Genomic DNA, 27,118 nt, shown 5'->3' on the forward strand with positions numbered 1-27,118 from the left:
AGAGAGGAAGGGAAGCAGGCTCCCCGCTGAGCAGAGAGCCCGATGCGGGGCTCGATCCCAGGACCCTGAGCTCATGACCTAAGCCAAAGGCAGAGGCTTTAACCCACTGAGCCACCCAGGCACCCCTAACTTTATCTTTATTTATTCAATATTTCAAACAAACAAAAAAATGTAGAGAATAATACAACAAATGCATATTCTATATAACTACTACTCAGCACTCAGATTCTAATATTTTCTCCTTTTTAAAACGTAAAGTATTAGACTCAATTTTAGTTACCTGTGTACCTGTTCTTCATTTTAATCTTCATCTATGCCTTCCCAGAGGTAATCACTTTGCTGAACTTGCTTTTATTATTCCTGTCATGTTTTATACTATTACTACATGTGTGAATCTATATGCCCTTGGGTATAAACACCAACATTTCTTTATTCTAATGCTGATGGGCATTTAGGTTGTTACCTTTTTTTTTTTTTTAAACTATTACAAACCGCTTCAGTGAACATTTTTATTCATGTCTTCTTATGCACATGTATAAAATTTCTCTGGAGTACATAACTGGGAGTGGAATTGCTAGAATGTGGAGTATGCATGTCCTTGGCTTTCCTAGATGTTGCCAAATTGCTATTCACAATGGTTATTAGTATGCATAGGAGTTCCCATTTTCCGATAGCCTCACTAAAACTTGGTATGGTCAGACTTCTTATTTGCTGCCAAATTATGGTCTGTTATTATTCTTTTAATTTGCATTTTTCTGATTACTAATCTTTGTAAAAGTCAATTGTCTATTGGGTTTTCTTTTCTGTATATTTCCTCTGAACTCTTTTGCCCATTTTCCTATTGGATTGTCTTTTTTTCTATTGATTTATAATCTATCTTTATGAATGTAAGATGATAATAATTTACTACTTATGTGCCCTGTGGTGATCTCGCATCCTGTGGCTCATCTCTTTTGGTTTGGTTTTAGTGTCTTTTTTTGCATAGGAATTGTAATTTTTATCCGTATTTTTCTTCATGGTTTGTGCCTGTGTCTGGAAATACTTTTCTCTCATGAGTTCAAGATATTTTTGGGGCAGTGAGGGGTGGCAGGGTGCCAAGGTAGTTCAGTTGGTTAAATGTCTGCCTTAGGCTCAGTCATGATCCTGGAGCCCCAGCGTTGAGCCCCATGTCTGGCTCCCTGCTCAGCAGGGAGTCTGTTTCTCCCTCTTCCTTTGTCCCTCCTCCTGCTCCTTCTCTCTTTCTCTCACTCACTTTCAAATAAATAAATAAAATCTTAAAAAAACAATTTTCATATTGAGGTTGTAATTTGAAATAAAAAGTTTCCTCAGTGTATTGAATTTTTGTATTTCTGTGGCTATTTTTTCATATGCAGAATTTCTAATCAATACTCTTTTTTTAATGCACTTTCCTGTGTTTTATTTTTGCGTGTTTCATAGTTTTTGTTTTTTAAATGAAAATAATGTTTTATTTTTTGTAAGTTCTAAACATATCCATTTTGGAGTGGGGTCACTCCAAATTAGTTTCATCTGGAGTGACTGTATTTGCTAATTGGTGATTTGTTGGTATTTTTTGTTAGCATGGGACTGGCTTCAGTTTTTTGGAATTTAAGTTTACAGAATCATTCTGGCTGGGAGGTATATTGTTTTGTTTGATTACCCTCTCTACCTATGGGTCTTCTACCAGGCTCCCTAAATTCCCAGTTTACAACAAGATCTTTTAAGCTTCTTGTTCCATAGTAACACTAAAAAACCTCGCAGACCAGCCAGAGAGCCAATTTTATCAGGCCTACTCAGGAGTCTAAGGCTGTAGCCTCCCTTCCCCTAGAGGCTTGTAGGATTCTAAATCTTTAATCTGGATAGAAATCACTTAATTCCTTTAATTCCCATTCAGCTTACTCGTGCCTGCCTCCCGTGCCTCCTGTCTCCTTAATGCAAGGTGTGGAGGCATTCCAGCTCGGCCTTTGTCAGTGAGCTTGGCTTTCTGTCTCACAGGGAGTGCTTTCAGTCCTCTTAACAATGGTCAATGCCTGCTTCCAGACCTGGACTCCAGAAAGCAGGCCCAACTTAGCCCATCCCTTTTTGCAGGTAGTCTGTAGCCCATGACTAGGTCTTTTTTGTAATATATATATATATATATATATATATATATATATATAATCTATTAGTATATATATTATGTAATATATATACTATTTATATCATTACTTTGTGTTTGGAACAGAGGGTGATGTCTGGAACTGTGAATTCACTGTGCCATCTTGATTAAGGTCTGGATTTTGTCTTAATTTAGCTAGATGGTGAGCTTCTCCAGGAAGGGTTAACTTTTTAGCAACTTCAAACATGATGCCTGGCTGTGGGTGCATGGTGGGTGTTTTTTAATGAAGGACTCTTGGGCATGTCTTCCTTATTTAAAATTTTTTTTAAAAAAGATTTTATTTATTTGAGAGAGAGCAAGAGAACATACAGCAGGAGGAACGGCAGAGGGAGAGGAAGAGCAGGGAGCCTGACAAGGGGCTCAGTCCCAGGACCCTGGGATCATGACCTGAGCCAAAGGCAGACGCTTAATCAACTGAGCCACCCAGGCACCATGAGTGTGTCGTATTAGTGTTTTTAACCTGGATCCCACCATAGTTATATAACCTTGGCAAGTTGCCTAGGACCCCTAATCTCACATCCCGCTTCCCCCCCATTTTAAAATGAAAGTAATACCTCACAGGATTGCCTGAGGAGTGAATGACAATTCTGTGCATGTACTTTCTGTGGATTAGGAGACATTTCAGGAATGTTCTCTTTTCCATCTTTCTCAACCCCACCCTCACTGGTGATTAACACTTTTCTTGGCATTTGTTGTTGGATATAGTGTTCTGTAAGTGTCAGGTTAAAATGGTTTATAGTGTCCTCAGACTTTTATATTTTAGTGATTTTTTGGGGTCTTCTTATTTCTGCTACTGAGATAGATGTGCTAAATACACAGGCTGTGATTGTGAATTTGTCTAATTCTTTTGGTTTTATGTGTTTGTTTTTTATGACATCTGTTTTTTGCTATTGTTGAAATCTTCCATGTAGGTTCACTTCTTAATCAGCATTATGGAGGTATAATGGATATGTAATAAACTGCATATTTAAAGTATGTAATTGGATGAGTTTTGTCATATGTATATACCAGTGAAACCATTACTACAGTCAAGCTAATGAACATAACCATCACCCTCAAAGGTTTTCTGTGCCCCTTGGTAATCCCTCTTCTAGCTCTTCCATCCTCCAGGTAAACACTGATGTGCTTCCTGTCACTAGACAGTGATTCGTATTTTTTAGAATTCTGTATAAATGGAATCATACTTTATGTCCTTTTTCAATGAATGTGATTATTTTGGTATTTGTCATGTATTTATCAGGAATTCACTCCTTTTTATGTTGCTGCGTTGTATTCCATTATATGAATGTACATTATATTCTTTCTAGTTTTTGACTATTAGAAATAAGCTATAAATGTCTGTATGCAAGTTTTTGTATACTTGTTTTTCTTAGGTAAATACCTAGGAGTGGAATGGCTGGGTCATATGGTAGGGATAGTTTAACTTAAAAAAAAAATTCCTAAACTGATTTCCAAAGTGATTGAACAATTTTATATTCCTAGTAGGAGTGTGTGATGGTTTCAGTTGCTCTATGTCCTCCCCAGCACTTGTATGATTAGTTCTTTTCATTTTTGTCATTCTGCTCTCCTTGATTATAGCCAAAAGGCCGAGAAGTGATCATTTTAGCCATTCTAATAGATGTGTGTGGTTTTTTTCATTGTTTTTTAAATTTACATTTCCCTTATGGCTAATGATGTTGAATGTCTTTTCATATACATATTTTCCATTTACATATCTTTTTTGTCAAGTGATTTTTCAGATCTTTTACCAGTTTTTTAGTTGGGTTGCATGCTTTTTATTGAGTTTTAAGAATTCTTTATATAATCTAGGTATTAAGTTCTTTATTAGATATATAATTTGCAGATCTTTCTGCCCAGTTTGTGGGTTGTCTTTTCATCCTCTTAACAGTGTCTTTCCGTATCAGATAAAGGGCTTGTATCCAAAAATCTACAAAGAACTTATCAAACTCAACACCCAAAGAACAAATAATCCAATCAAGAAATGGGCAGAAGATATGAACAAACATGTGAAAAAATGTTCAACATCACCCAGCATCAGGGAAACACAAATCAAAAGAATGAAATACCACCTCACACCAGTCAGAATGGCTAAAACTGACAAGTCAGGAAATGACAGATGTAAAGATGCAGAGAAAGGGGAACCCTCTTACACTGTTGGTGGGAATGCAAGTTGGTGCAGCCACTCTGGAAAACAGTATAGAGGTTCCTCAAAAGTTTGAAGATAGAGCTACCCCATAAACCAGAAATTGCACTACAAGGTATTTATCCCAAAGATACAAATGTATTGATCTGAGGGGATGTGCACCCCATGTTTATAGCAGCAATGTCCACAATAGCCAAACTATGGAAAGAGTCCAGAAGTCCATTGACAAATATGACAGTTCCAATTTGTATATGTATATGTTTACATGTATGTATGTGTATGTATGTATATGCAATTCAGTCATCAAATGCTACTTAGTCATCAAAAAAAAAAAAGATAAAAAAAGAAATTTTGCCATTTGCAATGATGTGGATAGAACTAGAGTGTGTTATGCTAAGTAAAATAAGTCCATTAAAGAAAGACAACTATTATATGATCTCATATGTGGAATTTAAGAAGCAAGGCAGAGGATCATAGGGGAAGAGAGGAAAAAATAAAACAAGATGAAATCAAAGAGGGAGACAAACCATAAGAGACTCCTGAGCATAGGATACAGAGGGTTGATGGAGGGGAGAGGGGTTGGGGAAGATGGGTAACTGGGTGATGAACATTAAGGAGGGAATGTGATGTAACAAGCACTGAATATTATATAAGACTGATGAACCACTGACCTCTGCGTCTGAAACCAGTAATACATGGTAATTGAATTCAAATAAATAAACAACTAAATTTTTAAAAAAGTATCTTTTGGGGCACCTGGGCAGCTCAGTGGGTTAAGCCTCAGGGGGTTAAGCCTCTGCCTTCAGCTCAGGTCATGATCTCAGCTCAAGTCATGATCAAGCTCCACATCGGGCTCTCTGCTTGGCAGGGAGCCTGCTTCTCCCTCCCCCTCTGCCTGCCTCTCTGCCTACTTGTGATCTTTCTCTCTCGTTGTCAAATAAATAAATAAAATCTTTTTTTTAAAAAGTGTCTTTCAAAGAGAAGTTCTTAGTTTTGATGACATTTACTTTATGGATTGTTTTTAATATTGTATTTAGGATATTATTGCCTAACCCAAGGCCACAAATATTTCCTCCAGTGTTTTCTTCTAGAAGTTTCATAGTTTTCAGCTTCACATTTAAGTTTTATCTATTTTGAGATAATTTTTAAATATGGTGTAAAGGAGGGATCAAATTTTACTGCTTTCTGTATTACTGAAGCTCTGTTATTGAATGTATAGAAGTTTATCATTGTTATATCTTCCTGATGCATTGACAGTTTTATCATTATAAAATATCCTTCTTTGTTTCTAGTAATACTTCTTTTCTTAGTCTGTTTTGTCTAAAATAAGTAGAGCCATTCCAGCCTTTTTAGGGTTATTTACATGAGGTAATTTCCCCCCATCTTTTTATTTTCAATTGATTTGTGTATTTGTATTTAAAAGCATCTCTTTATTTTATTTTAGATTTTTATTTATTTATTTGACAGAGCGCAAGCAGAGGGAGCAGCAGGCAGAGGGAAAGGGAGAAGCAGGCTCCCCACTGATCAGAGAGCCTGATGTGGGTCTTCCCAGGACTCTGGGATCATGACCTGAGATGAATGCAGCTGCTTTAACTGATTGAGCCACTCAGGCGTTTCTAAAAGTATCCCTTTAAACAGGATATAATTGGTTCTTGTTTTTTAAAATCTAGTCAGATCATCTTTGCCATTTGTTTAGTCTTTTGTCTACTTCTGTTTAATGTAATTACTGATATGGCAGTATACAGGTCTGGCATTTTTCTATTTGTTTTCTATTTGTCTCATTGTTTTTTGTTCTTCTGTTCCTTCTCTTCTGCCTTCCTTTGTATTAATCAAACAATTTTAGTAATCTATTTTAATTTTTCTCTTGGCTGTTTAGCAATATATCTTTGTATTATTTTTTTAATGCTTTCTCTGGGGATTATAATATACATCTTTAAGCTACCTAGATGCATCTTAAGTTAATACAAAATTGCTTCAGATAGAATATGGGAAACTTGGAATAGTATATAATATTTATTTCCATTTTTAGTGCTGTTGTTATCGTAAGTATATGATATTATACGTATATAAGTATATGATGTTATAACTTGCTTTAAATAGTCCCATAAGTTTTTGTAAAGAAATTATGCAGAAAAAGCATGTGTATGTGTATTTCAGTCCTTCCTTTGTACGCGGTTGCCAGCTGGTATCATTTCCCTTCATCCTGAAACACTTCCTTTAATATTTCTTGTAGGGGAAATCTCCTAGTGACAAATTCTTTGTTTTTATTACCTAAAAAGTTCTTATTTTGTTTTCTTTTTTTGTTTGTTTGTTTGTTTTCAATTTTTGAAGGATAGTTTAGCTGGATATAGAATCCATGGTTGATAGTTTTTTGTCTTTCAGCACATTGAATATGACAGTTCCAATGCCTTTTGTCCTCTGTTGTTTCTCATGAGTCACCAACTGATAATGGTATTATTGTTTTCCTTGGATATAATAGGTCATTTTTTTCTTTTGTTGCTTTCAAAATTTTGTCTTTATCTTTGGCATTGTGAAGTTTCTGATGTGTCTAGGAGTGGTTTGCTTAAGGAGGTTCTTTGAGTGTCTTAGATCTGTAAGTTAATGTTTTTCACAAAATCTGTGATTTTTGTGGGTTCATTATTTCTTCATATATGTTTTTGAGCAGAGTCCTCCCTGAGCGCAGAGTACAACACAGGGCTCAGTCTTACAACCCTGAGATCATGACCCAAGCCAAAATCAAGAGTTGGAAGCTTAACTGATTGAGCTACCTAAGTGTCCCAAAAGCAAAAAACTTAAAAACCACTCCTCATTGGAAATATAACTACCAAATAAATTTAGGGTGGCAATGAAATTGTCAAGTCAAATACAGTCTACTCATTCTTGAATTTTTATGTGGCTGCCAGACAGCTCTATGCCTCAAGAGTCATTGGGACTTTGTTAAATAATATTTTATATATTAATCTCAGTTTTGTATAGTATTATTGCATTTTATTTAAAGCTATTAGACCAGTATTGAATTGTTACAGAACAAAGATATCTTTTTTCTTTTTTTAAAAGATTTTATTTATTTATTTGACAGAGAGAGATCACAAGTAGGCAGAGAGGGAAGCAGGCTCCCCGCTGAGCAGAGAGCCTGATGCGGGGCTGATCCCAGAACCCTGGGATCACAACCCACTGAGCCATCGAGGCGCCCCCAGAACAAAGATATCTTGAAAGAGGCCAAGATCAAGTGGAAATGTGGGTTGGGGCTACCGAAAAAGGGCAAAAGAGTATCAACCTTAAACTAGCCATAGTAGTTCTTCCCTTTGAGTATTTTTGATTGTAAACACTTTGCCCTTGCAGTCATTTATACCTGCATAATTATAACACCTTTATTTTACTTAATATGCACGAAGGCCTTCTTTTTTATTTATTTTATTTTTAAAATATTATTTATTTATTTGACAGACAGAGACCCCAAGTAGGCAGAGACGCAGAGAGAGGGGGGGAAGCAGGCTCCCTGCCGAGCAGAGAGCCCCATCCAGGGCTAGATCCCAGGACCCTGAGTCCATGACCCGAGCTGAAGGCAGAGGCTTAACCCACTGAGCACCCAGGCGCCCCTTTTTTTTTATTTTTTAAAGATTTTATTTATTTACTTGAGAGAGTGAGAGCATGGTGGGGGGGGCGGAGGGAGAGGACACAGAGCTCAGTCTCAGGACCCTGAGATCATAACTGAGCTGAAGACAGACGCTTAACTGACTGAGCCACCCAGGTGCCTGTACAGGAAAATCTTCTTATATATTAAACCTAACACTTCCTTTGAGTGATGTGCATTCTCCTTTGTCCATATACCGAGAGCTGAGGATTGATTCTTGGTATGGAGTAGGAAATAAAGGATCTGAATGGGAAAATTGGAAAGCTTCCTGGTATTTTTTTTTTTTTTAAGATTTTTTTATTTATTTGTCAGAGAGAAAGAGAGCGCGTGAACACAGACAGACAGAATGGCAGGCAGAGGCAGAGGGAGAAGCAGACTCCCTGCCGAGCAAGGAGCCCGATGTGGGACTCGATCCCAGGACGCTGGGATCATGACCTGAGCCGAAGGCAGCTGCTTAACCAACTGAGCCACCCAGGCGTCCTGCTTCCTGGTATTTTTGAAAAGATTTCTCATCATGGCCTTTCTTGGATATCTCTCTCTATAATATCACACACACATATATATACAAACACATTCTAAAGACTTTATTATACATTTTTTGACATCTGTATCTCTTAAGGCATTTATCACATTCTATGTGGTGTTCTTTTTTTTTTTTAATGGTTTTTCTTTTTAAGATTTTATTTGTTTATTTGACAGAGAGATCACAAGTAGGCAGAGAGGCAGGCAGAGAGAGGAAGGAAAGCAGGCTCCCTGCTGAGCAGAGAGCCCAATATGGGGTTTGATCCCAAAAAATAAATAATATTTTTTAAAATATTTAAAAAATATTTTAAATATTTAAATATATTTTAAAAATATATTTTTTTAATGTTCAAAAAATATTATTTATTTATTTATTTATTTGACAGAGACCCCAAGTAGGCAGAGACACAGAGAGAGAGGGGGAAGCAGGCTCCCTGCCAAGCAGAGAGCCCCATCCAGGGCTAGATCCCAGGACCCTGAGATCATGACCTGAGCTGAAGGCAGAGGCTTTCTTTAACCCACTGAGCCACCCAGGCGCCCCTCTGTGTGGTGTTCTCAACTTCTGTTTGCATATATGTTACTAGACTGAAAATGATTGGAAGGTAGAGAAATCTCTTAGTTTATTTTGTATTCTCAACAGCCTAGGATAGTGCCTTGAAGGTAATAGGCACTTTTAATAGGAAGGGAGAGAATGTTGTATTCTTTTTTTTTTTTTTTAATTTTTTATTTTTTATAAACATATATTTTTATCCCCAGGGGTACAGGTCTGTGAATCACCAGGTTTACACACTTCACAGCATTCTCATTCTGATATGAGAATGTTGTATTCTGTAATTTAAATAGCACCTCTTCCATTGAAAAAGATTTGTTTTCTCAACAATAATAGGAAACCTTGTGCAGGTATTTGGTTGAATTCCATCGAGGGACTGGGCTAGTTTGCTTTATTTATTTATTTATTTTTATGTTACGTTATGTTATGTTATGTATTGTTCCGTGATTCATTGTTTGCACATTAAAAAAAAAGGTTTTATTTATTTATTTGACAGAGAGGGAGAGATCACAAGTAGGCAGAGGCAGGCAGAGAGAAAGGGGGAAGCAGGCTCCCTGCTGTGCAGGGACCCCCCCCCACCCCCACCCCATCCCCCCATGCAGGGCTCAATCCCAGGACCCTGAGATCATGACCGGAACTGAAAGCAGAGGCTTAACTCACTGAGCCACCCAGGTGCCCCTGCACATTTTTTAAATAAAAGTTTTACCATGCTCGGTACAGTGACTATGTACTTCAGTTTCTCAGTTGTTAAATGAACTTAATAAGAGGATCTACCTACAATGTTTTGGGATTAAATGAGATCATCTCTGAGTATGCAAATATATTACCTCAAAATTTTATTGAGTTTTTATTAATAATAATCACAGACTTATAATGTGTATCATAACATAAGACCTTGCATTCTCTGGGTTGTCATGTTAAAATGTTATAAAAGCTAGAAGTTTTAGGAGTTAACAATGGCAAGTCATTATTCATTCAGGAATTAGTTTCTTCTTGAATTTGATCAGAAGATGGACCTACCCTAATCTGCTGATTATTATCATAACAGAATGTGCTGTTGGAATTTTAGCCAAGGCACTAAAGTACAATAGAGTGAAATTCAAAAGTGACCTATTTCAAGAACAAGTTAGAGGCTCTAAAAGCTCTAAGAAGTACACTTACAGGTCAAGGAAGAACATTTTCAGAAAATTATGCTGTGGCTTCTTTTTAGCATATGGGAGAAGTAGGGGTGCATGCTTTCTCACTTGGTATCAAGTGTGGGGAACTTGAAAGGGACCATTTAGTCCTTTGAGCTGTGATTCAGATTTGCTTCTGATTTATTCCAACTCCCTCCCATTCCAAAATGTAATACCTTTTTTGTACTAACATTGTTCTAAATATGTATTATATCCTTTGGGATAAGTACAAATGCCATTTGCTGTATCATAATGTCCCTTTTGTCCCTCTTTTACAGCATGGGTAAGTTCTCTGTCCATGGGGATGATTTTCTTTTGCTGCCCAATAGCCAGTGTCTTCACAGACATGTTTGGTTGTCGGAAGACAGCTGTCGTGGGTGCCGCTGTTGGATTCATTGGACTCATGTCCAGTTCTTTTGTAAGGTAAGGACTTGGTTCTTCATGATGCTTTTCAAGAGCTGTTAGTTACCACAGAGTTGTTCCTTCAGAAACTTTGCTGTTTACGAGGAAAAAATCCTCCTTTTCATTGCATAAGCTTTAAGCAGTATGACTTAAACAGTGTTATCCGGAGTAGCAAGTCAGAGCTTCATAATTAGAAACTTTTTGCTTGCAGCACTCTCATATTTTTCGTTCAATTGTGTTTTTAATCCACTGATCAGAAGCTACAGAGCTTTCAGAGGAGCAAGGGGAGATGTGATATAAATTCCAGGGGTCGAACGCACTTTCCTGTAGTTCAAGTTCTGCCTTCTTAGGAAAGCCTTCTAGCAGCTCTAGGTCACATCTGTTTCCTGCTCGGAATCCTTTTTACACACACAATTGTTACTTACTGACTTAGACTGCACTTCAGTTGTCAGACTTCAGCAGTTGGAACAAGCTGTTACTGAGGTGAAAATTTAGAAGTGAGAGAGACTCAGGAGCAGTGAAAATGCCATCGTTGATGCTGATGTGCTGTACTCTGTGGGGGAGATACGAAGCTAGTATCACCCAGCATTTAGTATTTAAAATAGAGTGCAAGAAAGTGTTTCCGATTTATATCCATGGCTCTCTAGGTTTCCACCTGGCAGCTTTACAGTATTGTGGAATAATTGTTCGGATATAGATGTTTGTGATGATACTGTTGTCAGTACTATTTTTTTAAAAAAGATTTTATTTATTTATTTGAGGGAGAATGAGTGAGAGAGAGCATGAGAGAGGAGAAGGTCAGAGGGAGAAGCAGACTCCCCAAGGAGCTGGGAGCCCGATGTGGGACTGGGATCATGACCTGAGCCAAAGGCAGTTGTTCAACCAACTGAGCCACCCAGGCGCCCCATGAAATAATTAGCAGTTATCGGGAAAACTGCTGCTATGTGGAAAAACTGAGGAAGAATGAATGAAGTATTATTTTTATTTTGTTCTATGTTATTATTTGTTTCACTAAGCAGATTATAAGCAGGGCATTTGCACATTTTTAGTTTTTTTTTTTTTTTACCAAGTACCTGGAACATATGGTTGTTAAATATATGTTATGGAATAGAGTGGAGATTCAGGAAAGGGTGATCAGAGTGAGGTAAAATTAATTTGGGAAAGCTCAGGGGTGACTCTTAGGCCTCTTCTGGAGATTATGCTAGCTGTGGGTGACTAGAGGGGGAAGGGCATCTTAGAGAGAGGATTGCCAACATGCCTTGATTTTATCAGATTCTAGAGTTCCTTATGATTACCTTAGCATATTGCTAGACTAGTATTATTGTTCAAAATTTAATTATTAACCAACTTTATCTGTGTTGGTTTCTAATAAATAATTTGCCTTTACTACTGATATATAGCCTTTTGAATAGACTTTTCAAAAGAAAAAACTTACAGTTTTCTTTTACTCCTTACCTTAATTGTTTCAAAGTATGTAATAATACAGTCCTTTACATTCATAAGAGATGTGTAATTAAGTTATTTTTGGTTAAACTATAAAATTCATAATGCTTTATTATTTTTTTGAAGTCTATATGGCCTTAAAACTTACAAGGTGGGATCACTAATAACACACTTCACTTAGTCTTTCTGCAATCAGAATATAATTTTTTGTTATCTTGCACAACACTGAGAACAGTGCAGTACAGGGCGAAGGTTGGTCTGCAGCCCTTAGGCCAACAAAAATGAGGTACAACTGCTTCTCTGTGCAAATGTTTCTGACATAACTTTGGGGAGAAAATGTCAAATGCAGCTTTTCCTTTGAATAGATTGCTTAGTAAGTGCCTGGGAAATCTCAATAAAATAATGAATTGCTATTGTAAAATGATAATTGTTCAAAACTTTTGAGATGAGATTTTTTGCTAGTTAGGTTAATCACTGTGTCAGTGTTACTGAAGCCCTTCCTGGCCCTGTCCTTCCTGAGTGGTGGAGAGCACAGCAGTTCTTACCGAGTGCTGCTTGGGTCACCTGAAATCCATGGAAAGAGGAAGAGGAACAAAATCACAGATGGCCTTCCGGTCATTTTTTCATATACTTGAGGCATTTTATTATCCATTCAGGGTGAATTAAAATATTTTCAGCGGCATATTCTTGATATATTAAGTTTTTCACCTCTTTTTTGGTAAGCCTTTATTTGTATAAAATATTTTGATGAACTAAAACCCCCTTTCCTATGAGGTTTTGTTCTGCCAAGCCCTCAATACGAATAATGAAAGCACTCTTCCTCTTTTTCATCTTTACACAGCTCCATCGAGCCTCTGTACCTTACCTATGGAGTCATATTTGCCTGTGGCTGCTCCTTTGCCTACCAGCCCTCCTTGGTCATTTTGGGACACTATTTCAAGAAGCGCCTCGGACTGGTGAACGGCATTGTCACCGCCGGCAGCAGCATCTTCACAATTTTGCTGCCTTTCCTCTTAAGGCTTCTGACTGACAGCGTGGGCCTCTTCTACACACTGAGGGTCCTCTGCATCTTCATGTTTGTCCTCTTTCTGGCTAGCTTTACTTACCGACCTCTTGTTCCAAATGCCAAAGATAAAGAGAGTGGAACCAAAGGAGGCAACAGATTCTCCCTCTTTTCCAGGAGGAAGTTTAGTCCTCCAAAAAAAATTTTCAATTTTGCCATCTTCAAGGTGACAGCTTATGCGGTTTGGGCAGCTGGAATACCACTTGCACTTTTTGGATACTTTGTGCCTTATGTTCACTTGGTGAGTATGCCTCTTTGGCTTTGCTGGTAACGGATGTCGTGATTTCATACTGGAAAAGTTCTTAGAAGAGCAAGAGAGATCACATTGAACTTGGCCTTAAACATTATCCTGGCTGTAATTCAGCGACTCTTGAAATTCAGGGTCTCTTAAGACAAGGTCAGCACACCCGTCAGATCATTAAATAGAAGGTACGCTTCGTGGTGTGCGTTGGCGTTTTAAAAATTGCCAAACCTAAATAAACAGAAACAACTTTAAAAAATTTAAAAAAAAAAAAAGAGGAAGGCTTAAATACTAGAACAAATGTCAAAACAGAAACTTAATTTTCTTTAAGTAGCTTATAAATCATAATCAGGGACAAAGATGGTGCAATGATTTTGCCAACATCAGTAAATTATTTTTTGATGAAAAGGTACAGAAATTAGCTAAACTGTAAAAGCCAATGGGCTTGACACAAAGAAGCATTACCTCTACTTGTAGGATACTTCTGGGAAAATGTGAGTTCTTTTCAGAGGATTATTGAAGTGAGAGAATTGTTAGCAAATTCCAAATGTGGGGAGAACAAGATTTCACAGGAAATTAAGAATTCAAGGGCTCAAACAATTTATATTGTTTACGTCTATCTCAGAGGCAAATTTAAGCCTCTTTATACTGATACAAGAATTAGCAGTATCTGAAGTACTTGCCCCTGGCAAAATTTGCTCAAAGTGCTTATTATGTTTCTTCCCTTTTTTCTTACTGTTGTGTCTAAAAAATGTATTTACAGTCCAACTTTCGGACATTCATGCAATTTTTCTTTAAAGTTTTGGTGGAAGTTGGTAACAGCTCAGGGAATTCTGGGCTCAGGGAGTCTGCTAGGAAACTATGTCATCAACTCTTGGTGGGTTCCTATGCAGAATTCAGAAAGGAATTAAGTCAAGGAAACAGGAGGAGAAATGGTAAACAGTCCTGGATCTAAGAATAATTTTGATTTTTCAATTCCTCTTATTCTTATTTTGCCACAAGTGCTGAAGAAGTCACTGGGATGACCGATGGGAGGCAGGGAGAGGGACTGATTTTTAGTACTCTGAGTCACTTGGCATTTTGCAGAGACTGAGGTACTAGGTAAAATGACCTAGTATGCAACCCCTGTCACATATGTAGAATGTGACTGCATCTTGACCTAATAGTCCATTTTCGCACTTTTAGGAAGGCATATCTAAACCATCTGAAGCTATTTTTTGTTAGAATGTAGATCCATTGTGGAAGAGTCTCCTTTATCAACTATCTTTTCTGTAGCTTCTGTGGTTAAAACATTTGTGGTGTCCTCAAAATGAGAAGATTTTTTAAAAAATTCTTCTTTGGTACTACAAAGTGAGCATATGCAGAGAACTCAATATCTCAGTTTTGTTGCTACCAGACACTTACCTAAGGACAAGTGGTAGGTGACAGTGTAGTCATTTCTGGTAACATATTTATAATCTGTAAAATAATTTCACATATATTATTTTATCTGACCTTCACAAAAAACCCGTGAAGTGGGCAAACTAAACAGTATTAGCTCACCTTGTGCAGGCTGGAAAACAGATGAATCATTAGCAAAGACGTTAAGTGACTTCCCGTTCCCATTCAGAGATGTTAAATGAAATGAGTATGCCTAAGGAAATTCAATAAAAATGTTCTTGGCTGTTGACTTCTTAAAGTAAATCAGATTTCGTAATGAGGGATGATTAGTTTGTCATCAGGAGGCTGTAAATCAGAACAATAAGGTCTCTGTTAACTCTGATAAAGCCGGGACTTTTTTCTGCTTTCCCTCCTTCCAGGCGTGTTTTCTTACAGACGTGTTGCTCTTTTTCATTTGTGATTTTCTCTTTGTCAAACTGGTATAGCACCAAAAGCCATGCTGGAGAGGAAACACCAGCCAGTTAAATGCCACGTGGGCTGTTTTAATCTTGTGTTTGATGGGTGCACGGTGTTTGTCACAGTGCTGTAAATGAAGGTTTGGACTGCGGGTACCTGTGTAACCCAGGGTTCATGGATCCAGGCTTCCCTTAGAGGAGGAAAAGGAGTCTCCCGTCATCTTTCCAAACACAAGTAGATGATGTTCAATTCGTATTAAACCCTTTATTGGGTGTTGAAGGGAATACACATGGGAGGTATAAGAAACTGTCAAAGGAGCATAGAATCTAGTAAATGTTATAATAAAAGCTATTATAGCTGGTAATTTTTACATATATTATCTTATTTAATCTTCACAACATTGAAGTACTTATAACATCTTCATTTCACGATGAAAAGACTGAGGAACTAAAAGATTTAAAAACTTGCTCTGGGTCACAGAAATAGTGATTGGTAATTATTGATGTGGCACATTTATTCCAGAAGCAGTGTTGTATCTTGGGTAAAGGTAAGGGCTCTGCGGTAAGACAGATCTGGGTTTTGTTCCTGACTAGTTGCGTGATCTTGAATAACATCTGTGAGAATCAGTTTCTTCATATATAAAATAGGGATAAACCCAATTTTGTAGCATTGGTGTAAGGATTAGAGAAAATGCATGTAAAGCACTATCCAGTTCTGGTATAAAAATGAGCGTTAAAGACCATGTGATTGCCAATTGAGTGGTTTTTAAGTGAGGGCTATAAAAGATTCAAAGGAAAAAGATGATATCCATTTGGAAAAATGGTTAGTAAAAGCTTCACAGGATTGGAGTTGGGCCTTGAGCACGAGATTTGGTGTTAAATTCAGATTCTTACTTAATCAACTAGGGAACTAGTTTATCTAGGTCTTCTTTGAAGATTCAAAAGTACAGTGAAATGGTTAAGTAAAAAATTCTAAGATTTTGACCTGTTAGACTATACATGATGATTTGAGAGAGAATATGTACGCTTTGTGTCAGTCTTGCTCTTAAAGCCTGGTTGGAGGTCTTATATTTTCCAAGTTGACTTTTTAAAGATGAAGTATCATGTTGCTTCCTGAAAGCTGTCAAATGATCTCTCTTTTAGGCCCGCCCATTTCTTAATCTCCATTGTGAGAGTACAAATCTTATAGATGAGTTTAGGTGAGGCCTAACTTTCTAAATAAACATCGTTAGTGGCAACTGCTTCAGTTTTTATTATTTGCCCCTTTTGGCTGAGAGTTGTTTTGCTTTGTTTCTGGGCTACATATTTATGGCTTCTCCTTATCCCATTTTTCTTCATTCATTCTTAGAAGCGTAACGCTCTTTGGTTTTTCCTCCTCCCTCTCCATCACCCCCTCGTGTCTTCGCTGGTTCCTTTTTCACCCTGGCCCTTAGTATCGGTGTGTCCTAGGGCTTCTCCCTAGTCTTTGTATCTACTCATCCCGCCCAGTGGTTTCATCCAGTCTCTGGAGTTCAGACATTGTATATATGCCAGTAACTCTGAATTTGTACTTCTCACCCAGACCTCTTTCCTAAATTCTCTACCAGACTTTCAGAACCACCTACCTACTTAATATCTCTACTTGCATGACTGCTAGGTGTTTCAGATTTAACATGTCCAACCCTGAAGTCTTACCCCTTCCCAAGCCTGCTCTGCCCCCAGCCATGTCTGTCTCAGGAGATGGCAATGTCATCCTTCTTAGTGATCAGGCCCCAAACCTGGCTTCACCTTAGCTCTTCTTTTTTCATGCCACACTCCTGATTCAGTCTGGAAATTTGGGTGGTTCTCCTTTCAAAATATATTCAGGATCCGCCCTCCTTTCATGGTTCTCACTCCTGCCCCATAGACCAGGCCACCATCATCCCTTGCCCAGATCCCTGAATTTACACACGTAGCTGGCCTTCCTGCTAACGTCCCTGCGCATGCAGTTCTCTACAGAGAGGCCACCAGTGTTCTTTCAACACATAAGTCACTCCGCTCAAAATCCTTCGTTGGCTTTCCATTTCTCTGAGAGTAAAAACTCCGGTCTGTAAGGTACTCCATCCTTTGGCCCCTCTTCCCTGTCTGATCTCATCTTCTGTCTTTGCCTCCCTTGCTCACTCTGCTCCTGCCACACTGCCCTGTTTGCTAGTCATCTTTTTTTTTTTTAAAGATTTTACTTTTAAGTAGTCTCTACACTCAGTGTGGGCCTTGAACCCCAAGATCAAGAGTTGCGTGCTCCTTTGACTAAGCCAGCCGGGCACCCTGTTACTCACCTTTTAATGAGGCATACCTTGACCATTTGGTTAAAACTCCCTTCTTTCTTCTCCCTTCCACAGCATTCCCAAACCCCCACACTGCTTTTTCTTTTCTTTTTCCATAGCACCTAATACCTTATAACATTGTACATAATTTATTTTTTATGATTATTATTTGCTATCTCTATGTATATCTCTGCTAGGATATAAGCCTTGTTGGCTAAGGATCTTTTTGTTTCGTTCAGTGAGAGATCCCAAACACCTAGCACAATGCCTAGTGCACAGCGCGCCCTCAAGTTCAATGTTGTTCAATGACTGTATGTATGGGTAAGTCTAAAACAACACCACTAAGCAATTTCATTTCCTCACCATTTCAGTATTTAAAATTCTCTCTTTGATGCCATAATGATTTTTACATTTTATATGTCTCTCACATAGGACCTGATGGTTTTCGTAGTCATTAAACAGTGAATAACTTAAACTTGGCAAACCTCAGAATAATTAACACTAATGCCATCGGTTAATGGAGTAAAGAACTGATGTGCTTTGCTTTGACCCACACTTTTATATGCATATGCTGAAATTGTCACTTGATAGAAGTAGAAGAAATTTCTCTGTCTCTGTCACTATTTTAAGTATATGAAAGGAGGAAATAGGAACACTTGGTGGCCGTCCCCATTAATTAGGAGAGCTATATAGTAGGTGTCTGCCCGACTGTGTAGCAACTGAACATCTCAAAGAGCCTTGGGTGGAGTGTGTCAGAGCAGGGTGGGATTCAGGAACCACATCCAGAACAGAAGTCTGGTTTGGTAGGCATAGGGACACCTCAGATGACAATGATAATGTAGCTTTTATCAGTGACACGCAGTGCTCCATCCTCAATACGAGAGTGGGTATACCGCTTTAATTACTTTCCCATTTCTCCATCACTACTCACTTTGAAAAGCAGCTATTGAGTACTTTTGTTCTTTGACTCTAGAACATATGGTAGTTGGGTTGAATTTTAGTTTCTAAGCTTTAGACCCATGTAGTTCTTTAGCAAAGAGAAGATAACTGACTTGTGTTGTAATCTGCAATGTATGTTTATTAGCCTGTTTTCAGAAACTCCACGATAAGACAGGAAATGTGTCATTTTTGTGTCAGGAAGTGACTGTTCTTAAAAGAAACTTTGATCTGGTAGAAAGACCCATTTATCTGATGCTGTGATTAAAGACCCAGATATTTGCCCGCTGACATGGCAAGTAAGTGGACACTGAGTCCAGTTGTAACTGGGAATGAACAAGTTATATTTTAAAACTAGAAATGAAGTTTTGAGACAAACATGCCAATAAATGAGGCATGTGGTACCTCACGAGACCTTTTATGGCTTTGATTAATGCCACATGCTCTCATGGGTCAGTACAGGGATGTCCCTGTTTGACCTCACTGGTCAGGGCCGCCTTGTTCATATTGTGAAACTAGGAATCTACTCCGAGCCAGAGTTCAGGGCGTTGGGCTGTGCAAATGGGAAAAGTGTACATGTTTTCATCAATCTGTGGCTTCCTCAGAGGGAGAGTCCGGTAACATTTGTCAAAAATCTATAATATGTCAAAAAATGTATAATATGTCAAACATTTTCACAAAGTCTCATGTAACCATCACAAGAATGAGTGTATCAAGTATAATAAGTAACTAAAAACGTAAGGCTGAGGAAATGACTCTGCTAAGTTATGCCTGTTCAAGGTCACTCACTGAGTTATACTCAAGAGCTGGTGTTGGACTCCGAGTCTCATGTTCTTTTTATGAAAGAGTCTGCTGTGCCTTCATCAGGTAACCTCACAGATGGAGTGCTGCCTGTTTCCCTTCCATTCTCAGAACTAAGGAAAGAGACAGTGCTGGACCCTTCCAGCCCTCAGAGCCTGCTGCACAGCCATGGGCGGGGAGGCGGAGGGGAGTGCTGTGGAAGAGATGGGCTTCTGTTCTAATGTAATGCAAGTGAGAAGATGTCATGTAACCATATTTCCAGCCTCTTCATCTCCTCTTCTGATTTCTAGCACATTGTGAATGTGAGAAAACTGAATCACTTTTCACAATCTGTGACAAGCAGAACATGGAATATACATAGTCTTAGGTTAGGTTTTGATTTCTGTACTAAACATAAAGCATGGCAGAAGAAAAAAATGGACAAATGTAAAAATTTATAGCAAGATCTGTCATATATTTGGTTAACATAAGAAATTATAGGGAAAACGGGAAAAAATTGCTTATATTTTAGAGTTACATATAAACTGAGGCCACTGATAGGTCCTTAGTGTCCTGAGAAGGCCCTAAAGAGTCCTTGTGTTGGAAAGCTGTTCTTCTTTCTTGTCAGTGCATAAATTTCACCAGGTTTCTGTTTTGCTTTGTTTTTGTTTGTTAAAATATACTTTTGAATAACTTCAAAATTTAACTGTTATATGGATATTTGCTTATCCCTCAACTGCTTGGCTTAGTATCAAATTAAAGTTTGTTGAGGTTTGAGGAACCTAAATCAGCTGGTAAGTGTCCCATTGTGATTTTTATATCATTAAAAAGTAAGTTACTATGATAGAAGACAAAAGGAATAGAAATCTGAATTTGAAGAATCTTCCCTTAGGCTATACTTGGACATTGGCCTTCCGCCATATTTATCAGGTGGTTGTGACAGCTGGAGAGTGTCGTCTGACCCACTGAGAGTACTTGTCTGCTAGTTTAACCGTACCTCCATGTTCTGGAGCGTCTTTTTGGAGAAGGCTTTGCAGATACTAGCTCCACGGATTGCAGAGCATAAGAGGAAACAGGCCTGAGTTACATAATTGTACTGCAGGGCAGAGTCTCTAGCACTCAAAGATCATTTGAGGGCTGCACATCTCTTACGTATTAGCGCCCGGACTGCCCGTGCCACTGTCTGTTTTTCCTTGTGCTTTTCCTGCTTTCTGTTCCCATTACTTGTATCTAGCTTTCTACCTTCCTCTACCCATTGGCAGCTCACCTGTAATCAGGACGCTTATATTTCCTTGTAACAAATTGGAGAAAAGCTCATTTAATGGTAGGTGATGCCTACCATTTGGAGGCAGAATTGCAAACATGGACAGCTGCTGTGAGGTTATGCCATCTGGCTGTGACTGTGTCAAATGGAATGGATTCATTCCTGGAATAGCAGGGCGAGACCAAGTGCAGCCTCCCGAGCTCCGAGCAGAGTTTTGAGCAGAGTTTCTGATTCTGCTCGGACGGTCCTCATTCCCACACAAGGGTTTGTTTTAAACTACCAATTGCTTTTAAACAGATGTAACGTTTATTGACTTCTCCTATTTTTATTAGCGCTCAGTTTACAAGAAGCTCCCACAAACATTATCCTTCACTGGCATCTCAGGGCCACGCTGCGAGATCCGTGTGATGCAAGGCTCCTACCTGGGGTAGTCAGGGCTTGAGCCTGGCTCCTCTTAAAAGTGTGGCTTTTAAATAAAATATTTACATACCTGCAAAGATATAGCAGTAATTAAGGAGTCAAAAGGGATTATACAGGTGATTTAACTGCACTTCTTAAAATTAGACTAGTAAAGGAACCAAGGCACGGAAAGGGTAAGTTGCTTGCTAGACATCACATAGTTAAAAAAGCAACAGAAGGAGCATAACATCTGCGAAGATCCATGGAAAATAAATAGAAGCTTATCATAGCCTAAAATGTCAACATGTACATAGTAGAAACAGAATTTTTAGAGGAACGAAATAGTTTCTTCAGGTAATGTAACCCTAGTCAACTCCTAGGACTCCTTTCCCAGTCAGGGGTTGTGCCATTCTCACACATTCCAGTTCTTCAGAGATGCCAATAGCAGTTATACTGGCTTTGTCCTCTTTCTGTTGTGAACCTGTTTAGAGCTCAGGGTCAAGGTTGTTGTGTCCCTGAGAATGCAGGCCTCCTAGTAGGATCCTTGTAAACCAAAGGTGGTTGTGTGGTGGGCCAGAACTGGGCTGCTGGGCTGATCTCTCCTGTTGCATTTATCATGGATCACGGTTAGGTTCTGACGGGGGAAAAGGGTTGAGGTCCATTAAATATCCCCAGCCTTGGGCAGAATGGTTGCCGTGCTTTGGAAATATTTTACAATTGACTTATGATAGAATTGTATAGCCTGAAGAATTTCCCTGTCAGTCTTACTTGCTCTATAATCAGATTAAACCCAAGATGGAGTTAACATTAAAATTTTGTTTTTAGTCTAGAGGCTAAACACTGGAGACTAAATACTAGGGGCTAACGGTTTCATTTTCTCCCTTCTTTTTCTTCTTGGTTTTGGTTTATTATCTTAGTTATGTTGATTGTTACTTTGACATTTATTAGCTAATGCAGAATGTTATGGTACTTTGCAGAATAAAGCATAATCACATTGTTTTTTCACCAGATTTTCTAATTTAAGTATAGTTGACCCTTGAAAATGCGGGGTTTGGGGCACTGGACCCCCATGCATTCAGAAGTCTGCTGATAACTTTTGACTTCTTCAAACTTAAATACTAATAGCCTACTGTTGACAGGAAACCTTGCTGATAATAAATAGTTGGTTAAGACATATTTTGCATATTTTATATATATATATATATATATACACACACTCACATATATCATATACTGTATTCTTACAGTAAAGTAAGCTAGAGAAAATAAAATATTAAGTTTAAAAGAGAGGGGCACCTGGCTGGCTTAGTTGGTAGAGCATGTGACTTTTGATCTTGGGATTCTGAGTTCAAGCTGGGTACAGAGATTGTTGGGTATAGAGATTGCTTAATAAATGGCAGTTTAAAAAACAGTATAAGAAAACACATTTACAGTACTCTACTGTATTCATTAAAAAAAAAATCTGCTTATAAGTAGACCCACACAGTTCAAACCCATGTTGTTCAAGGGTCAAGTGTGATTTTTATTTTATTTTTTCTATTTTTCATATAAAAATAGGCTTATAAATTCCTTTGACATGAGGATATTTCTTTGTATAGTGGATTAATTTAAATATCAGGATTCATCCATTGAGATTCACTGTGTTGCTTATATACACATATATAACACCTACATACATGGCTTGCAGGGTTTTTTTGTTGTTATGTGGTCTGGAATTGTTTCATCCATTTATTTGTTCATTTCATTTCATTCATTTTCTTTTCCCAGCGAACTTCCAAAAAGGATATGAAAGTATTTATTTCACACAGACCTATCTTTTTAAATCTCTACACCCAATGTGGGGCTTGAACTCACAACCACAAGATCAAGAGTCATATATTTTACCAACTGAGCCAGTCCAGGCACCCCCCCACACACAAACATTTATTATTATTATTATTAATTTCGTGTCAAGGTTAGCATTTAGTGATTCATCAGTTCATATAGCACCTAGTACTCGATATATCTCCTTAATGCCCATCCCCCCACCCAAATCCCCTCCAGCAACCCTTAGTTTGTTTCATACATTTTTTTAAAGATTTTATTTATTTATTTGAGAGAATGAGTGAGCATACAGAGCATGAGTGGGGGTAGAGGGGCAGAGGGAGAAGGAGAAGCCGGCTGATATGAGGCTTGATGTGGGGACCCTGGGATCATGACCAGCTGAAGGCAGATGCTTAACCAACTGAGCCAGCCGGGAGCCCCTGTTTCATACATTTTTGATTCAATTCTCCCAGCAACCTTCTATGAGGAAAGCAACACTAATACTGAATAGATTAAGAACGTTGAGGATTGGAGAGGTTTTATTTTGCTTGAGTGGTAGGGCTGTCACTAGAATTAGAATGGGTTATGCCCATTATTCTGATGTGTTTTTTTTTTTAAAGATTTTTTCTTTATTTATCTGACAGAGATCACAAGTAGGCAGAGAGGCAGGCAGAGAGAGAGGAGGAAGCAGGCTCCCTGCAGCGCAGAGAGCCTGATGTGGGGCTCGATCCCAGGACCCTGGGATCATGACCTGAGCTGAAGGCAGAGGCTTAACCCACTGAGCCACCCAGGTGCCCTGATGGTTTTTTTTGTTGCATGGGTGTGTCTTCCTCTAATGATAACTCACTGGAACAGATTGGAGCATTCTTTCATTTGACAAATATTCACTGAGCACCTGCTGGGTGCCGTTAGCGTTGTAGGTGTAGGGATGCAGTGGTGAGAACAGATAAAATCTCTGCGCTCATAGAGCCTGATAAACAAGTAAACCAGGTAGTTTTCAAACAGTGATATTTTCTTTGAAGAAAATAAAATGCAGTGGAAGGTGATGGTGGGAGGTCACTTCAGTTTGGGAAGTCAGGGACAACCTCTTTGAGGAGGTGACAGTAAGTGTGTGGCCATATTGGTGGAGGGCAGAATTAGAAATGTGGAAAATACTAAAAATAAGACTGCTTCCTATTGCTCTTGAGAGGCCTATGACAGAGAGTCTCTCTCGTTTCTATCTATAAGGCCAGCCAACAGTTGATGAATTTTTTTATCCAACTTATTTTTATCTGGTGTATTGGAACCTGCATGTTGAAAATTTAAAAATTCTTGGATCGAGCCCAAACATTGCCTTTTTTTTTTCCAGATACTTTACTTACTAGTTACAGTTTCTAAAAATACACTGCTCTTCCTCTGTTCTCGTGGTTATTACGTTAATGGTTAGACCTCTCCTCTCCTTGACCTTACCCGACTTTTTTCAGAATTTTTTCCAGTAGTGCTTTTCTTGCTTTTCTAACCTTGCATTTATTTTCCTGCAGATCTCAACATCTGCTGCAATTTGACTACTCAGGTTAGTGAAAATTTGCCCATTTATGAGTTTTGTGCCGGAGGCAGTAGTCACCAGTATTCTCCTACTTCAGATGAATAAGGATCCTTACTTCTGGCCACTTACGATTCAAAATGGTGGACGTTAAATAGCTACAGAACACTCATCAGAACAAGCTAGTTGGGGTTCTTTTGTCTTGTGAGGGTTTTTTCCCCCTCTTTCAAAGTGTAATATACTAACGTAGGAACTTGATAGGATAGGACAGAATACATAAGAAGCCTAGAAAACTGATCATTTGCAGATAAGTAAGCTAAAACAGAGCTGCTGCTTTTAGTAAGGCAGTAAGTTGTCATGCGTTCCAAATTGTATTTAGTTAGGCAAAAAATAAGTATTTGTAGAATTCAGCAGTAGCTTTCAGAAGTGATACATGGTTTATGCAGTCATGAAAATTATCCTCAGAATACAGACTCCAAACTCCTAGGAGATTTTGAATTTATGGGAGAGAGAGAAATCGACAGACATCTTTTTAACTTCAATTGAAACCAGCAATAACATCTTTTTGTCAGGCTTTTATACTCTATAATGAATTCAATGTAAGTATGGGAAAGGCTGGTGAAAACTGTGGCTTTTTCTACAAAATATATTGGGGGGTTTTGTGTGGGAATTGTCTTTACACCTCAGGAAATGGTAAAGAATAAAGGGGTAAAGTAGACTGGACGCATCAGACGCAGGGCAGAGCCCCCTTTCCTTTGCTCCGTCTCTAGTGCCTGACCTGTGTGTGGCGCTCAAAATATTTTGGGGCCAGTTTCATCCTGGGTTTGTGGATTGGCTGAATTGCTGAACTATGTGTTCTACTAATTTCTCTACTTGGGACTACTTCTTATTCTACTAGCACTTTATGTTCTTAAATTCTTTTTTCTTTTGATCTTCAGTGTAATAGACCTTGAAGGTGTAACAGTTTTCTCTCACTCGTACAGGGAAAGACCTTAGTTGGTTTGGAGACTTTCTCTGGTCACACACACACACACACACACACACAGTGTAAGGGTATGGTTAAATAATAGAAATAAAATACCTTGTCTAGTTTCAGTGTGGAGCAATTTAAAGATAGGGAAATCCAGTGGTAAGAGGTACATAGTGTTGAGATGAGATGGTATCTCCTACGCCTTGTCCCTTCTCCTGGCTGCTTCCAGAAGATTCAGATGACTGAGGATGACCACAGCCCAGCAACAGCTGGCCATGCCTCTCTTGATCTTTGCACCCTTGTGTGGAGTTTAAAATATCACCATATATTGATGATTGAATTTATGAAACATTTTAATAGCTTCAACGTCAGTCAAGTGTGCCTGTGCTTACTTAATTGTGTCTCTATTTACATGAACACATGGTTTTCTTTTCTATGTTTCTTACTCTTCAGGAGCCGCCTCAGGGACTTCCCACAGTTCGTTGCCAAGTGTTGCTTTGTTCCTGCACTTCAGCTTGCAGGATACTGAATCCTGGGGTCAGGATAATTGATCCTAGTGTCCCTGTCCCCCCTCTTCCTTGTGAGGGGCTTTCTGAGCTTTGCAGCACATTTACCTTCACAGCAACCCTGTCACATATCTAGAGCAGTGTGTCAGGCCCAGGACCTCCTTTTTCCTTTTCTCTCCTGAAATAAAATACCTGGGTCATAAAAGCTAACTGTATACATAATTTAATGAAAATAATTGCCTTTATAGAAGGAGAAGAAATAAAATAAGTAATTTTTCATTAAATCACATGTATTTTAAAAGTTGATGTGGAGTGTTCCAGTCAGATGGGGGGCCACCAAATGTGGGGCATCCCAATTGGGTGGGGGCTGGTGGCACAGGTGTGAAAGAATTCACCCAAAGCAGAACAAAGGAGATAGAAGATTCCTGAATACACTGCAAGGGAGCAGCGGGCAGGACAGCAAAGGAGGGACTGTCTGTGATGAGGCAGTGGTGAGGAGCCAGAGTTATAAGGCAGAGTGAGGGAATATGGGAACATATGGAATTTTCCCTTTTTTGGTAATCTTAAGATTACCAACTTAGGGCTTAGGACTCTTGTAATGGTCAGTGAGGGCCTACGGCTAGTTGAAAGTGGGTCATTTAATGAGCCTGTTTGAGTCAGCTCAGTGGTTGGTGGTCACTGTGGGCCCTTTCGCTTTGCTCACGTTTCTATTGCTCAAGCCTGTTGCCTAAAAGTGGCCTCTTGTATCCCCCTGCTGACAGAGCGACGATGACAGATCTTTGGCTTTTTGACCTCTTCAGGAGCTTCTCAGGAGCTGAATGAGGGGCATAGAGATGCCCTTAGCTATAGGTCAGTATTGGTCAGTTGGGAATTTATATGTAGGAATTATAAAAGACAGAGGCAGCCAAATCCAAGCTAAACAGCGTGTATGAATCTCCCTGAGCAGAAAAGGTCATCTGTCAGCTCAAATTTATGACAGTAAAGGAATCTTAACACCGGGTGGAGAGACATCAGAAAAGACATCAAAGTAATAGTAATAGTAGTAGTAGTAGTAGTAGTAGTAGTAGTAGTAGTAGTAGTGATATTGCTATTATGGGAAAGAGAAGCCCAAATAAAAGACCTTTGATAGTTGATGAAAATCTTCCTCTAGTCCAGGAGTTTAACCTATTAAAGGAGAGAGGATCGTTTAAAGCACCAATCTGAATATTCATGCCTTCTGGTAACCCTGTAGCATTTTCATGGTAATCTGGAGAATATACATAACATTTTGTTTTAATAGAGCATACGTTTCTCCTTGAGCTGCAGCAGGATATCAAGGGCCATTTGGTTTCAGAGGGCCACGTTTCGAATTTCTGAGTAACTGCATGTTGGGCATAGTTAAAGGTGGCCGTTCTATCTATGCTTGACCAAAGCCTCTACTTGGAATTTTACATCAATGGAGGTGGCTCCTAGGACAAATATGGCTAGGGGATAAAACCATCAAGAAGCTCTCT

At 38.7% G+C, this 27,118-nt stretch overlaps 1 protein-coding gene across 1 annotated transcript in view; it reads left to right on the plus strand.

Moving 5' to 3' along the window:
• Positions 1-27,118, plus strand: part of SLC16A10 (solute carrier family 16 member 10) — a 121,038-nt gene that overhangs the window by 62,525 nt on the left and 31,395 nt on the right. The window contains exons 2-3 of the mRNA XM_059401211.1: positions 10,458-10,602; positions 12,866-13,328. Coding sequence (XP_059257194.1) covers positions 10,458-10,602; positions 12,866-13,328 — 608 coding nt within the window. The remainder of the gene's footprint in view (positions 1-10,457; positions 10,603-12,865; positions 13,329-27,118) is intronic.

This window comes from Mustela nigripes, chromosome 5 (genome assembly GCF_022355385.1).
Source record: "Mustela nigripes isolate SB6536 chromosome 5, MUSNIG.SB6536, whole genome shotgun sequence".
Lineage (NCBI taxonomy): Eukaryota > Metazoa > Chordata > Mammalia > Carnivora > Mustelidae > Mustela > Mustela nigripes.